Below are 16,951 nucleotides of genomic sequence, written 5' to 3'. Positions count from 1 at the left end.
CTTATTGACTTATCTTGCTTGGTCGATGGCGGCTGAAGGTGGGATATTTCTTTCCTCGCAATTTTTATTTATGTGTTGGTTTGTTTCAGCTAAAAGGAAAAGCCATGCACTGAGCAACAGGGCGTAATAAAAGCCTCCACAAGCATCATTTTGCCTCCTTGGCTTCGTCAAGCATGACTTTGGCATAAATGCTTTGAGCGATGATAAAGGGGACTATGACTGTGTTTGCAGTACCATTTAAAAAGTTGGCACCTCTAGGGCTAGATTGCAGCCCCCTATTGCGTGCAGATATTCTGATGCCTGCAGAGCTGTAAGCTGTTCTTCCGTGTGACAGACAGCTTGAAGACTGCATACGTTGTGGCTCACTGCCAAATTAGTGGACATAAAGCACAGTGAGGCATGCCACACCCAGGCCACAAGGAGGTACTATTACTTTGAACCACCTTCTGTTAATGCAGCAAAAACACATATTTCCACTGAAAGAAAGACTGTGAAAGAAAGACTTTTTTTTTCTGTTGTGAGAGAAGGACGCACGAGATCATAATAAATGGTTTCCAAAAGCTGTTACGTCACATTCTGACATGATCTGAGCCAATATGGTCAGCTGATGCCATAAGATCTACAGAAAACACATGCCAGCAGATTTTGAACATGCTATAGGAGAGGGTCTGCCCTTGAAATGATAAGATATGTTCACTTTCCAGATGACTTCAGATACGTGAAAAGAATAAAAAATGTTGACAAAGCTGTTATGAAGCAGCGACTGCAACTAATCTGTAGAACTGGGCAGAAGAGTGCAGTGCAAAATTTGTTAAAAGTATGATATAGCGTCATACAGGTGGGATATGAATGAGCTGACGAAACGTTTTTTTTTTTTTTTTTTTTGCGTAAGAACAAATACACCTGCATGTTCTCAAAATTGAAAAAAAAAATAGAGTGTCAATTTTTGCAGGTGACAGCCACAAAGGCATTTGCTTTTTTTTTTTTTTTTTTTTTGCTTCCTAGATTTGACGAACCTCACTGGTGAGCAAGCTGCAGCACATTATGTTTACAAAATTTGCTTTTTTTAAAGAAAAATAAACCTGTTGATTTTCGATATGTTATAGGAGAGGACTGGTTATACAAATAGGATAAGATTTCTTTTAGACGACCTATTTGTGAATATACTATCTGAGAAAAGTGTAATTTCTTGCAAGTGCTTGATATTCTCAAACGATTGGTTAGACAATGAATGTAGATCAGCTTGGTATTTTTATGTGAAGCTAATCCCCATGCAGCAGTTTACAAGCATAAGTGATCTGGGGCTCCTTCAAGAATGCTAATTTGCCGGAAATTTATCGTAAAGTTGACCCAAAATGTGCTCCGTTCTTGAGTTCTCACCACGTCACCAGATTTATTCTCGTTCTACATGACCTTTGCGATGGCAGACCCATGCTTCCCCTCTAACACTAGACAAGGAACGCGCATAGATGATGTATATGTAGATGTCAGAACGAAGCTCGTAAGGGACAACTTTTTCATATTTCGAAGCAGTTTAATGGGTTCTCATTGTTCAGGAAAACAAAATGATGAGAGAAAACGGGTTAAATTCTATATATGCATCGTCCAAAAAAATGCACACAATTTTTTGCAGTGATATTTAAGAGAGTCAAGCTGCACATCTGGCCGGTTTTGGCTGGAATAGCCCAGATTGACAGTTACACAAGCAGATGTTTGTTAACATTGAAAAGATGAAGGAAAAAAAGGTATTTTAAAATGCCTCACTCAATTTACTAGTGTCCATAGCTTACACCTCGACGGGACAAGCTTACGCCTCTATGCGACAAAACTACGGAAACGCGTGAGAAGTTGAGAAGTGCGGCATATGCAAAAATAGGATCCACTAGCAATGACTCGTCCAAGTGATCTGATGACGGTGGACGTTGTAATGCAGATGGGGAAGGCCATCTCGCGTTCTTCATTACCTTGAGGCGAAAAAACTCGCACTAGAGCAGCAGAAACTGCAATGCTTGCTGATGCTTTCACAAGGCGGTAAGACAAATTTATAGAAGTCAGCGAGCGGTGGCGTGTTCCTTCATTTTTTTTTTAAATTCATGTTATCGTCAAAAGTATATTGATTTATTCGGCAAATGGCGTTTACTGGTACACTATACGCTGTGTCGATTACTCTACTCATGGTAGAGGGAAAAACAGCCAGATAAGCTTCACGAGTCAACAAACGTACCAGCGAACTCCTCGCTGCAGGATAACAGCTTCCACTGAAGGGTTCCCTGCGTTGACCAAAAACAAGGCAGTGTCCTTTGCTGGAGAACAAATCTGCGTTTTCTTCTACCATATAAGCAAGGCACTCAATGGCATGTCACTGCTCTCCGCGTAGTATGTATTCACATACAGTATCACCTGGAATAATTAGGGGTGTAGTACCCATTCGGGTGAATTTCCTTTTTTACTCGTCTTTTACGTATACTTTTTAAACCGGTGTTACCAAACTGTTTACAGTTCAAGGTACAGGTACTTAATGCGACTGGCAAAGCCTCGGCAGTCTTCCTGTGGGTTCGTGGGTGCATCAACGAAGATGGGCATAGCTTTCGGGATGGCTGTGTGCGCGACAGCTGATATCTTTGTTTGTCTTTGTGTGTTGCAGAAGGCAGGCCTTGCTCAACGACCCATCTAATATTTTGCTCTCCCAGACGAACTCGTGCACCCTCACCGCATCCGCATCCTTCATCCTCTTCTGTCTCTATCCTCCATCCGTCCGTCCTTTCTTTGTGCAGGGTGTCTACCAACCTGGAAAACCTGGAAAACAGGGAATAGTCAGGGAATTTTGACGCGACTGGAAAAGTCAGGGAATTGTCAGGGAATTTGGCTAAAAAGCAGCTGAAGTCAGGGAAAATCGTAGGCAAGTGCCGTGATGATGCGCGGCGAATCATGAGTGCCGACCGGTGGTTGACAGGCGATGCCGCAGCAACGTTACTGCGAGTAGCAGTTCACCGGTATGACAAGCTCTGACGCAGAAAAGTAGGGTAGCCCCACTAATACTTAATAAATAGTCTGTTTTATGTTGGATCTGGTATCAAAACGTATGAGCAGGCACCAAGTTCTCTTTTGTTTTGTCAGGGAATTCGCGTGAAATAGTCAGTGAAAACCTGGAAAAGTCAGGGAATTTGAAGGCTGCAGTTTGGTAGACACCCTGTTGTGTTTTGTTTTGTTTTGTGTCCTTTCCCTGTTTTTTTTTTTTTTTTTTTGCTATAATTGTGACGACGCCCACTTCTGTGTGGCCAAGACGGCGAGCCTCTCCTGCTATTACCCTTCCCCCTCTTTTGTCTGTGGATGTGTGTGTGTGTGCACCTATGCTGTAGGTTCGCGGGTCTCGTCATGATACAGTGAGAAATAATGCGACGAACCTGATGGAAAGCATTGCTGCACGTTAGCTCGGTTTTCAAGTGCTTGTGCGCTGAACTGAATTTGCATTTTTGTAAAGCAACTTCGATATATTGCAGTTGTAGCGAGATAGTTTCCTTGGTTTTGTCGCATATTGCATTCACTTCATCTGCTTTCTCTTTTCCCTAACTGGTGAAACCCCCTCTTGGACTGTTGCGGCATCCCTAAGGCTCATGTCGCAGTTTTGGAAACGCTGAGGTATACTAATATTGTTTTTCATGTGACATTGTGTTATGCTGGAAATGTTTGGAAATGGTTCAGTTGAAGGCTGTTAGGTTTATCACTAAACAGTATGCTAAGGATCAGCTTAGAGGATCCATACTTTGACCTCCCAGGATCCTCTTCACTAGAGTGTGCACATCATCTGAATAGTGTGCCCTCTGTTCAGGTATGAACGTGTTTAATTACAGCTTTTTGCCTTCTACAATTGGCAAACGGAATGCTATTGGTGGTGGAAACAGGGAACATACTTTGAACAAATCTTCGCAGACTGCAGCTCGCTCTTGCCATAGCCATAATAATGGCTGCAGTATGTATAAATAAGTTTGCAAAATGCTGAGCAAACAGGCAACACATATTGTCGTATTGTGGTTTGGGTATGGTGAATGGGTGAAATAAGTACTGTTTCCCAAATTGTGGGTTGAATCTGCCCCAGGAGAGGTGCAGAAGTAGGAGAGGAAATACAGAGAGCTTAAGAAAATAGACAGAACTGCAGAGAAGTATGTGGACTTTATATCCTGCTGCATCAATATATCTCTTCCGGCTTGTCAACAAATGACATCATTCTGTTCAACAGCGCCTCCAATTTGGTACAGTTGAGCTACGCTCAAAGCTACGGGCGGACAAGGTTGCGCCTAAAGGCACGGTCTTGAGGAGATTACGGTGGTCTTTGAAAGGGCACGCGACCTCGGTCCTACTTTTCTTTCAAAGGGAGGCAGCGAACAAGTGTCCCATTCGTGGAACCCAACCCTCCCCTTCCGATTTGTTTAGGTTTCAGTCTGTCTACCAACGTCATGATGACATTTATATTCTCTTGAGTTTCTTACGTGCTGTACGGGACATGTATGTAGGTAGGTGTAAATAGTTATGCAAAAAAAACCTTTTTGCATATTATTAACCTATACTAATTGCTTAACTATTGCATTATTAACCTTTTGGTAGTTTGAATCAATTGAAAAACCATTGAACAGCGCCAGAACACAAAGGCTACATTATGACCCAGTTTCACCAACCTGTTGGCATCTGAACTAAGATGAACGGTCATTAAACTATCTGCTCACCACATTACCGATGGAAAAAAAGAAGTGTGTGTTAAGTTCAAGAATTTGCAACCCTTGATCTTGGTTCAATTAACCAGAGTTGGTGAAACCGGGCCTACGAAAGTCACCGAAACATTCATCACATCACCAACCAAAGTTTGTAAAAAGAATTGAGTGCTAGCATGAAGTTTTGGCAATTGTGAGTAGCATTTTAACTACTTCAGAAAAAGTAGTACAAAATTTGAAGGTACTCTACTTTATCTTCCTCTGCATGGTACTAAAACTGTGATCATTCCAAGTGCTCATCCTCTTGGCCCAGGTTCTGTAGCAGGTTTATCAGCCATTTGTGCTCCTATTTGTGTTACTGTCGCAAACTAGCCACTTCACCCACATAACAGCATTCCTCACCAGCACCAGTGTGGGAAACCTAGGTGAAGTAATCCCAAAACGGTAGCGGAGAATGCTGTTTATTGCGTGGCCGTCAGAGCCAGACTGAATAGTCTCATGGCGGCCAAAACCGTCGAAGAATTTCAAAGCTCGCGCCTTGCGATGTGCTGCTGGTGGCGCATCACCTTCATCTTCTGCTGCGTGTCGCTACACCTAGGTTACACAGAACATCTAGTTATAAGAGTGGTTTAATCCACTTTGCACAAGTTGCAGATGCTCTTCAGTAACGTTATTGAGTTAATTGTTCCAACATCAACTTTATTTTGAGATGAACAGGGAGTTTCATCGCCAGGGATACTCTACCCCCATAGCTGCTGGTGGTGTGAGGAAGGAAATAATGTCCCATGTAGTCCAAAACGGTCAAAAGAGCTCTGAAGGCAGGCATTCGTGGGTACGTTTAGCCATAGGCCTAGCAATTTTAGAGAGAGGGGCAGGGAAGAATATGCTCTGGGTCTTCTACAGCTCCGCAGTGACAGCATCTGAGACAGTCAATATGCTTACATGCTCCGGTGCGAATTCCACAGAGCTGTAAATGCCCCATTGAGTCACAGTCCATGAGACACAGTGCACCATCATGACGAGAAGTGTTTTGTGGCATCCAGAAACCGAGCTCTGGGTCAGCATTTATTAGTATGGACGGGAGGGGGGGGGATATGTTTAATAGTGAAAAGGAAAACGGAAATGTCAGCCAGGCTATTGCCAGCTTGCTATTCCGAGAAAGAAAAGAAAAAGGAACTGTGAATAAACAAAAGGAATAAAAGAAAGGAAAAGATTACAGAAAAACTGGCACGCAGTGCAGTGCAGCACAGGCACGAAGGAAAGTTCGAAGAACGTCCAGTCAGAGGGCAGACGCAAGGCCAGAGTCATTTAAGAAGCGGAGCAGGGCTGTGGTGATGGCCCACTGAGTAGGCCGAGGGACGGGACCGAGGAGGGTGGCCATGGACAGTGTGTTGTAGCCCAGCTGTATTAGACGGCGATGGAGGGCTTGCCGTTGCGGGATGTGCTGCTGGCAGTGCAGAAGACAATGAGCAATGTCGCCCACCTCGCCACAGCTGGAACACAAGGGGGAGCTGGATTGGCCCATTTTGTACAGGAGCAATGGGGTGCGGGCAACGTTGAGACGGAGGCGGTGCAGCAATGATTCGTCCTGACGACTGCAGCGACACGCAATGAAAAAGCTAACCGAGGGGTCGATGGACTGGACGTGACTGTTGTAGGCGACGGCTTGTGGACGGGAGGAAAATGTCAGTTGTCCATTGACAGGAAGACAATTTGTACAATCCATCGATCTGTTGGTCAACGAGATGTGCTTTCTACATGACCAGTAAAAGCCCTTCGCTATCTTTCACTGTGATCTAATTAAACATCTCCCTCCTACGACGGTGTTCCCGGCACAGTTTTACCTTGCTGAACCACTTTTCGCGGCTCTTATCAAACACAACATTCGCGGTTCTCCGTATTCTGAGGCCAAGAAAAGCAAGAGACGTTTACATGATGTGTACCTGATTACCGTCGTGACAAATGGTTGACACAGCAGTGCGGTACGTTTTATATGTTGCTCACCCTGGACATTTTTCGCTACCCGATTTCCTGTCCAAACAGCTACGACTGCACCAATGTCACTTCACCCATGAATTCCTTCATGAGTTGCATGCGTGTTAGCACACCAAGTCGTTACACGTCTGAAAAATACCTGACGAAACCGGCAGAAAAAACATATGCTTTATTAGAGCTTGCAGTGATTATCCTTTTTATGCAGCAATCCCGCAACACCACACGAACCATACGGCTCCGTCATTACTCCGGCCATTTTCTCAGACAGCCTCGTTCCCAATAGTAGCCGGAGCAGCTGAAGCGTTGTTTTCCTAGTATTCATACGCGTAGTTATTTACGCCTATAACTTAATTAAATTAATGAACCATTGAGAGAGACATGCTGAATACGACACAGATTTGCATAAAGACTCGTTATTCTGGAGTGTGACCCTCTTAAACACTGAGTTTCTCAGTGAAACCATGCTTAACACTGGACTGCATAGACCCAATGTGATTTATTTTGACAGCGTGGATTTCAGAGGGATGGAGTTTGAAGTTTTATTATTAAGAGTGGGTAACAGGGTACACCCTCATTATTGTTTACGTACATCAAGGACACGCCACTCTTAAGTATGAAATAATCCGTAACTGGATGCAATTTCGTAGAATGTTTGATGATTTTGGTGTCCTAATTAACCTCCGCAACGGAGAACAAAGCAGGCATCTGAATTTTATGTTCGATGAGTCGCCATCTTCTCCGCATAGTTCGTGAAACCGCGCCAAGCGTTGCATTTTAGCAATGCTGCACTCTCCGCAATTAGACGTACACTAATCGTCGCAATGACGAACCGCCTACGTCTCTCAATAGAAGCGAAAAACTGAATTCGAAGACTTCGCCTTGCTACAACATGGGAGCGTACACTGACGAGGAGTCGCCATGCACGTGCAACGGCGCTCACATGACTGACGTTTCATCATACAGAGACGCAGCTCGTGCTCGTGGTACCCGTGCACCAAAATTGAACAAAAGGAACTTGAAATTTAATTAAAGCTACAAAGTTACATAAAACACAACGGCGTTCCTCGATGAGTTGCTCGAACTGAAATGTAACGAGTGAAAGCTAAGGTTACCAAAACGTAACTCAGTTACAGTAATGAGTTCCTCCAGCACTGCATCCACCCACCATTTTTATCACCATCCCTCCAGCTGTCAGCCTTGCGACAAAATTACGCGTCTTAGGCAAGAGGCAAGGGAAAACTATGTGCCTTAGGCAAGGTTGGTTTGCTTAGTTTTGGCTATCGTCTGCAGATCATCAACGGCATCAAAATGCTGCATGATCGTTTACTGCTGATGAAAATCAGAAAAACGCCTTTCCAGGTATTTGGATAACGCCAAGCAAATAATCCAAAGAAGCAAGACGGAGGCGGGCCTTCAATGAGCTCTACCCGAAGAAGATCCGTCATCACGGTACCCTCAACATGCCCTACCCAGCAAGACATAAAGCCATCGAGCTTCTCCCCGTAAGACATTGAGTGTACCGCCTTGTGGTGCTCGCAAATGCTTTTGGGCAGGGTCGTGCCGCAGCTGTTTCTAAAGAGAATTTGGCCATTAGGAGGAGCGTAACTTGAAGGCATCTTATGTTGTCACGGCTCAACAACTTTCCTAGCCAGGTACTGTATTCTTGTCCCGCTCCCAGGGGGGCCGACAACGTATTGTCCCAAAACGCTCTTCACAGTGCAAGACGGGAGGGGACGTGCGTGATTGTCGATGAAGCCTGTGCCCTTTAGACACTTCCTCGTGTTGCAGTTAGTTCTGTTGACCATATGGTAGGCGGCCGTATACGCTACAGACCAGCGACTCTGATGATTATGCTAAACAGTCGATTAAAAGAACGTGACGATCAATTCGCAGGCTGCATCAGCATGGCGCCCAGAGGTCGGCTGATAATTGCGATGGCTTCCGCGTCAGTTCAGGTGTCCTGGTTGGCGCAGCGATGAGTCAGACGTCACAACATATCCCTGCCGCGAGGTGGAAAAAGACCAAAGAATAACCACATTCTCCCTATTTATTTATTTATTTATTTATTTATATACCTCAAATGCCAAGAGGCATTACATGAGGAGGGTTAACAGACAAAAGAGGGAACAAATAGTAACAGAAACGAACATGAGACAAATAGCACGCAAACAGGTAAGAAACAAATCATAACAAATACAACATTTAGCACAAAATGTTCATGAGATGCTGAAGCTACAACATTCGAAGGGAGGGCATTCCACTCACGAATGGATGTTTGCGTTGGGGAGTAACAAAAGTAATTATTGTAACCAAAAGCTGCTTGCAGTTTACATAAATGATCAACTCGGCTTGAGGAGTGATGAGCCATTTCCAAGTAATCAGACCCATGATGGAAAAGTTTATACATGAATGAGAGACTCCGTATTTTTCTTCGATTTTCTAAGAGAGGGGTGAGTTGCATTTTTTTTTAAATCTGTGATACTCTGCCTGTCATATTTGTTATATATAAAACGGAGAGCTTTGTTCTGAATGGACTCAAGCTCATCAATGAGGCACTTCTGATAGGGACTCCATATGAGCGACGCGTGCTCTAATTTAGAGCGTACGAGTGCCTGACAGGCTACCAATTTAACTGTGGGTGAAGCTAAATACAACGATCTCCGTAGGAAACCCAATACCTGATTACCTTGATGACATATTTCTGTGATATGATTGTTCCAAGTCAGGTCGTTCGTAAGATGCACACCTAGGTATTTAAAACTAGCTACATTTTCAATTACTTCACTATTTAAGTGGTAGTAATACAAAATTCGTTTCTTTGCCCTCGAAAAGACCATGCACTTTGTTTTTGACACATTCGCCTCCATTAAGCATTCATCGCACCAGTTTTGGATTTTCATGAGATCTAACTGCAATGCCGTACGGTCATCTTCAGACCTGACTGACCGATAAAGAACAACATCATCAGCATAAAGCCTAATACACGACTGAATTGAAGAGGGTAAGTCGGAGAGCTCCACCTGACCATGCGATATCTGCCAGAACTGGCGAGAACATGCGGGATCTGGCAAAAAAAAAAAAAAGAAAAACGTTGCCACGAAATGGCCACCCGGATTCGCGATTAGTTTCATGTCTAGTGGGCGTTGGGGGCCTATTTGTTTGTGTATTCCCTAGTGGTAACCAGCCTCAGCTAATTTTAATTGTTCCACAGTGTCAGCTTTGCCCGCGCTAACTGCGACGTGGTACCGTGAAAAACGTCAGGAAATCGCTACACGGACATAGGAGGTACTCTGCACATGCACACGGAGTGTGTGTCGACTGCTTCGGCCGGTGGTCGCAGACGATTTCAAAAATACAGAATTGCTACGAGTGGCTGCTCGTGCGACTGACAGCATCACGTTTCCATGGCTACGACAGATGAAACTGGTTGTGACCTGAGTCATCCCTAAAAAGTACGTCACTTCCAAATAGCGATGGGGCCTTCCTTACTCCTGATGTTGTTGACGGTGCCTGCTGCCTGGTTTACTTCGCGTTACCCTCCATAATGGCTTCGTTTCCATGAATGCAACAGGAGCGCATCGTTTCCAATTGTCACGGCGAAAGCTATTCCATCAAGTAATATGAAGCAATGCACCCGACAGGGTCGGTGCACGGAGGAGCTATAAGTGAATGCGATGCGCTTCTATCACAATCCTTGCAAGCGCGGCTAATATTCAATTCCGGAGCTGTACGTTATACGCTATACACAGTACACGTGCCACACGACATCCCATATAAGGGAGATACCGGCTCACATGTTACACAACCCGCAGATTTCCGTAGAAACATTTTGGAAGCATTCGTTCATGAGCCTTGAGGCGATGAAACTCCCTAATAATACATACTCACCATAATACACCAAAGTGGTTGTTTTGGGTCTTGTGCAGTCGTACAACATAATTCAACTTGGGGTAGATATACACGCAGTGTGAGTCAGCCTAGATCTGTGTGGCGGGATGCTGCACATACATCAGCAACGCATATTGGGAGTACTCGTAACAGCTGGATTTGTCTCTAGCCACGATTATGCCAGTTGTACAGACACCATTCCTTTTCATCTGGCGAGTACTTCACCTCATAAACAGGAGATGTTCGATATATAAAACATCCGATATGACCAGCACCAATCACATATGAAGCAAAGCCTCCAAAGAGTGAGGAGGTCGGCAAGCCGAGATCACCGCACAAGTCAGTTTCGGTTTTCGCAGATAGCGCCACGCTGATCCGACTGAGAGAAGCGGAGTGACATCGATAGCATCAGCCAAGATGGCGGAACGCATTGTGTACCTGGAGTGACCCCGTTTTCGTTGGAATGCGTTATATTTTGATTTTGACTTCTTCCGAGTTGGAATACTGTGTGTGTTACGACCGCAAAGTGCAAAAGATGATGTGAGCGAAAGGCTGTGGTCACAAATACTGGATGTCTGCAACTTACATGCGTTGAACGTTCGTGCAGTTGGTTCTTTTGTCCCTGGAATGTTTTGGGAACGCTATCGTGTTAACTTCGTAGATTTGTGTTATGTTGTTGTCATACGTGTTCTCGTACTCAGTCACTGCGATGTAGTGCTATTTTCGTTCACATTACTGCACATAGGATATGAGCACGTTGTATTGTATTCCTAGGTTCCATTTGAAGTCCGGCCGAGGCTGGCAGCGCCGTGGGCTCAAGGTAAAAGTTGCCCAGACACGCAGTCTTCCGCTTAGGACGGTAAATACGGTGTGCCATGTGCTGACATTTCAAAACACGTTACGGATCATTCAGTTGGACAGAATTATCCCACAACGACCATTATGGCGTTGCTCGCGACCGTAGTTTTGCCGCGACGTAAATCCAGCAATTATCGAATTGTGCTGTATCCTACGGCACGTCTTATCGTGGCATGGAAACCAGTAACAAATGGCTACTCACGCAGAAGTGCTGCTGACAGAGCGTCAATATTATCTGATCCTTGTTTTTGGAGGGATGTTTCTAGTTTCTGGTTGTCTACTACGAAGGGATGATCACTGATTTCTCGCTTGGATTTTATGCACCATTTGTTGCTTTTGGGAATTTGAAGGGCACGCACACTATCCCTGTTACGTCGCTTACCTTTTCGTCGGTTCGAATGCCCATTGCTGGACGTTTTATCAGAATACATGACAGACCGCCCGATGTATTCTGAACCTGAATACCGTACATGACCGCCACGGAAGAAATGGAGCTGTAGGTCCTCGTCCTGTCCGACACCTGCCCTAGAAACGAGCCTCAATTATTAAAAAGGACAAGCGTTGTATCTCTGCATGAAAATGTAAAAAAATATGCTTTAGAGGTATGCAGTCTTGCCCAGTGCTTTGAAATCTGTGTTCTGTATTATGTTGCGGGCAAAATTACTGCATGTTCCCCGTGCCTTCGTTGACTCATATTATTTTAGGACGTTTCCCGCCGCTACACAATGTACTGTTATCAAATCTGTTGTGCTCGCCTGTAGGGTTTTTCTTCTCCTTTTTTTCAGAGAATGTCCACTACCCAAGTCTCAAGCAACTGCTCGAATAGTGTCCGTGAATAACGATGTCGTGCCTCGAGTTAGGAATTTTCCAATCTTCACAAAAATGAACGCTGAAGGCGCCATTTATTGTCCTTTCTCATCATGCTACGCATTGATTAATGGTGTGCTTTCATGCCGACTATCGTCGTTGATTTTATGACAGCACTTATATACAACAGAACGCTTTGTTGTGTCGTCAGGGATTGTGTGGACAGGTTTAAAGTGCCTTGCTTTAAGGAAAGGTCAGTTTTGTCTTTTACTTTGAAGTGTTCCTTAAGCTTTCAATTTTGAAGAGGCTGTAGAAAAAGATGACTTGTCGCCCGCATTATAGAAACGAATCAGCCTAGGGTAATGCCCCCCCCCCCCCTCCTATTAATGACGACTGTCACATACACGTGTGGCAACGTTTGCGCCTTCGCTTTCTTTCTTAAAGGGATAGTCGCATCCGGAAGCGTGTTCCGGAACTATTATGGTCATGTTCCCTGTCGTTCATAATGTACGCCGGCAAAGTTTCTCCGCACAAATCCACTTGGTTGACTCAGAAACGATTTTTAAATGTTCGCGCTTCCGGCGCGCACGGCAATCCCCGCAAGGCGCCGACACTGGATGACGTCACCCGGATAAACCAACCATCAGGAGGCGCTCCGCGCTCCTTCCCGCCGCAGATTCTGTGTGTTGTCTGAGCGTGCGGCTGCCCCTTTTTCTTGTTGTCTTGTCGCGTTTGCTTTGAAGTACTTTGAACCATAGCGTGTGGCCTAGGATTTCACGCCGTTGACGTGCGATGTCACAGCCAGGAAACCGGTGCTACGTGCTCGGGTGCAGAAAGACTTATAACGCGAATCCCGAGCTTGCATTTCACCGACCTCGCAATGGCGAAACGAAACGAAAGTGGGAGGCAGCGATCGCCAGCCACTACTGTGGTGTGGCCCAAGGATTGAATGTTTCACGGGTCTGTTCCTGTCATTTCGCCGACGACGCCTATTTTGATGAAGAAGATATTGCAAGTTCGGCTTGGGCTACGGCAGAAACAGAAGCGGCTGAAGATTGACGCCGTGCGCCTACCACCCCTACCACATTCGATCAGGAACAAGGGCAGAAACCAGTAACGGAGGTAAGTGACAATTTTGCGTGGTCACAGCTATACGCTGCGATGAAAAATATCGGTTGTCACAGTAAACATAATCGCGAACACCTGGCCTCGCCGCCGATTGTAACGTCACAGTCACACCGGCTACTAATGTACACAAATTATTACAATGATTGCAGCATCCTGACGCAATAGTACGCGTACTCTAGAGAAAAAAGATTGGTGTGTTGTTGCTGTGCTAATTGTTGCCAGTATTATGCAGGAGTAACGTAACACTCCCACATGACAGCATTATTCTAATCTTATTGCAGCTAGTGGATGTTTCTACAGTTCATAGTGTAAGCCTGATGGTAGCATTCAGGGATGTGAAAGCATCGCAATCTGTGTTTGGCTACGTTCGAGACACTTGCATCAGTATTCTACTGCAGCCTTGTTGCTAATTTCTGGCTCTATTTCAGGCGGCAGCAAGCACGTCAACGGAATCAAGTGGATTTGGTATGTTTTGTCAAGCCACGAAAATATTGCAATTCTTTTTGCACGTCCCACAAAATAATGGATATGTACGAGCCCTGAAAATTGTAGAGTTCTGTGAGAGGAATCTTGTGTGATGCGGCTGCCAGCGTTTATAACGTTATGTCGACAGGAAAATAACTGTGCCAGTGAAATAGGGACCGCAAAGGGGAAGATTTATTTGCATAGTCATTTTTATATTTGTTATTGTACCTGCTAGGCCCTCAACATATTCTTTTGAGTGTTAACACTCAAGGCCATATTTCAGATGTGGAGGTCATGGCTGAAGCAAGTGCTGGGGACCCACTTCACGGCGCATCTCACAAGGGGGTTGTCATCCCCTGATTCCAGGAAGAGGAAAACAATGGACACAGACTTGCATAGCGTATTAGTACACCAGATATGGATCTGCCAACATGAACCCTCCTAACATCCCTGTGGCAGCGTACCTGTAACCGCCCAGACTTCACACCACATTAATGTAGAACCACAGCACAACATAATTAAATAACTTAGGTTTATTTGCCTCCCATACATAATGGGAGGCAAATAAACCTATGCTATTTCGTTATTCCCACTCCGTCATACTCCACTGTACAATAAATCGATACAATTATAGGGTCATTCTTTATTCCCGTCACTACACCGCGTTAGTGCAGTACAGTCTGGATTTGATGCCAGAGCTAATATTGCCACGTGTAGTAGTTTTTGCTGTACAGACGGGTAGACAGTCTGTTGACTGCAACTGGAGATACAGAGTGACAAGACAAAACATTCCCCACACTGCAATGACGAAAAGACGAAAATTGCTGCAAGACAAAAATTTTGCTGACATAGGCACACTTTGTGTAAATGAGCCCTTGGTCATCCCCCTTGCCTCCCATCAGAGGTTTTGGAGGATACTATAGGTGTGTGGTGTACGGATAGGTTTATCCGTACACCAGACACCAATAGTATCCTCCTAAACCTCTGATGGGAGGCAAGGGGGATGACCAAGGGCTCATTTACACAAAGTGTGCCTATGTCAGCAAAATTTTTGTCTTGCCACTACATGTCTCCAGTTCCAGCCATCAGTATGCACCAGCTTGTCTCTCTTGTCAAGACACCCTTGCTTCGATGGTCCTAACGCTGATAGCCTTGATAGGACGTAGATGGGAACTCCCTCCTGATGGCTCGGACAACGCATCCAGGAACCTGTCGTCTGTTCCTTGGACCAAGGTATCACCAGACCCATCTCGTGAATGACGAGTATGCCGTGAACCTCAGGCAGCTGGAAAAGACAAATCCACATGACATTTCTTTTTGTTTAGCATTATATCTTGTGGGCATTTGCATACCTGCCAAATCTCCCACAGTGTTGGGAAGACAATGGCCAGAACAGAAGAACAGACACTATCCCAACCTTGGAGTTCAAAGCCTGTGCATTCCTTTCTTAGTTCCGGGGTCTCCCGCATTTTGAATGTGGAAGGTTGGCAGGTGTGCAACATAGTACAACAGAAAAATGGTCCGCCTCTTTTAGGATGAACCCGATTCCAACAGCTAACTCCCTCCCGAACCAGCTTCCCTCCAATTCCGGCAAAATCCAATTTCTCCCAAAATATATTACTCTTACATTCTTCAGTAACATGCTCCCCCCCCCCCTTTATTGGCACCTCAAATGCTTCTGTTTTCAGACTTGTAAGACTATCCTTCAGAATTCCCACTGGATATCTGTCAATCAGAGCTTTGTGTTGCCAATCAGGACATGGCTAACTGGCATAATTGAGAGCATATCGAGACTAGCTGAGGCGACTGTGTTGCGTCACTTTTCCTAATGGAATTGTTGGACCAGGATTCTGGGTCGTTCCACGGCTGTCGGCCACGCTTATGATTTATGGGGGACAAACTTGTGTAGGCCAAAAAGCTGCTGAGAATAGCCGCCCCTTTTGTATACAGCCCCTGTCCACTTTAGGTTCGACAATTTGCGTAACCAACAACACCCGACTAGCACCCGAGTTTACCCTTCCGAATCTTGATGGGAGGTCATTTAAACCGAAAAAATCATTACGGTCGTAATCACAGCAAACGGAAGAGCACTGCAGCAGGCTTACCTGTGGTCCTGGGGATTGAGTCGCCTAAAATGTTGATCATAGCGGCAGAATTGAGGCGCGTACACCACTAGAAGCTCCCTACGGAGGCAGGTGTCCCTGAGTAATGGGCAGTGGCGTAGCCAGACCTCCAAGGTAGAGGGGGCTCGATACGAAAACTCCCCCCCCCCCCGCTGTGTCGACAACACACAGACACTCGTGCACACTGCAAACTGAGGAATAAAAAATAGAACGAAAATAGTTGATTTAGACGTTCACAATACGATTACATATATAGGCTGTCATGATCAATGAGGTGGTGTCACGAGATTGGAAGTATTTTGAAAAGCTCATACTTTGAAAACCATTCAAGAGTGCTTCTTAGATAGACGCCATGAACTGCAAGAACTTTCACGATCGTCACACTGGTCCCCCCCAATATATTATGTTCTCGGATTTGCACGATTTGTGTGGGTCGGTCAGTGGCAGGTAGGGGGGGCTCGAGCCCCCCCTAGCCCCCCCGTGGCTACGCCACTGGTAATGGGTGTTGTGTTATGCACTGCACGGCGGCACTGTTGCACATTTCTACCACCCTGGCAACAGAATGGCAACACAGGCGCTCGTCGGGCTCCTGTGGGTCGCAGACTCCACACAGACACCTGCCGACAACAATTTCAACATTCTAAACTGTTTCGCACATCCGACGGCAACCATGCAAAGAGATACGTCACCTGAAAATGTCATCCCGCGGGTTAGCCGCAGCCACATCTCGTGCATGGTCGGCGGGTTCCAGAGGCATTGGGTCCGTAGAGTATGGGTCATCATCCAGTATTAACTCGTCGCAGCTACCGCTTACATGTTCGTCGGAATCTCCCCCAGACAGAGAAACATCACTCTCGTTTTCAGACTCCATGTTTGCTACCTTCGCCTTCGCTTCGCGATCGCCAAACAGGCGCGCGGCTCGCATTTACCCAGGGCGCGCGCTGATTGGCTTTATCCGGGTGACGTTTGCTCCCACTTTTA

The 16,951-nt window shown here is 45.5% G+C and overlaps 1 protein-coding gene across 1 annotated transcript in view; it reads left to right on the top strand.

The window, feature by feature from the left end:
- Window positions 1-14,357, top strand: part of LOC135370886 (uncharacterized) — a 239,408-nt gene extending 225,051 nt beyond the window's left edge. The window contains exons 2-3 of the mRNA XM_064604797.1: window positions 13,811-13,847; window positions 14,131-14,357. Coding sequence (XP_064460867.1) covers window positions 13,811-13,847; window positions 14,131-14,207 — 114 coding nt within the window. The 3' untranslated portion in view covers window positions 14,208-14,357. The remainder of the gene's footprint in view (window positions 1-13,810; window positions 13,848-14,130) is intronic.
- Window positions 14,358-16,951: the final 2,594 nt, after the last annotated feature.

This window comes from Ornithodoros turicata, chromosome 1 (assembly GCF_037126465.1).
Source record: "Ornithodoros turicata isolate Travis chromosome 1, ASM3712646v1, whole genome shotgun sequence".
NCBI classification, from domain to species: domain Eukaryota; kingdom Metazoa; phylum Arthropoda; class Arachnida; order Ixodida; family Argasidae; genus Ornithodoros; species Ornithodoros turicata.
The sequence above is the reverse complement of the archived record's forward strand: the minus strand, read 5'-3'. Positions and strand labels throughout refer to the sequence as shown.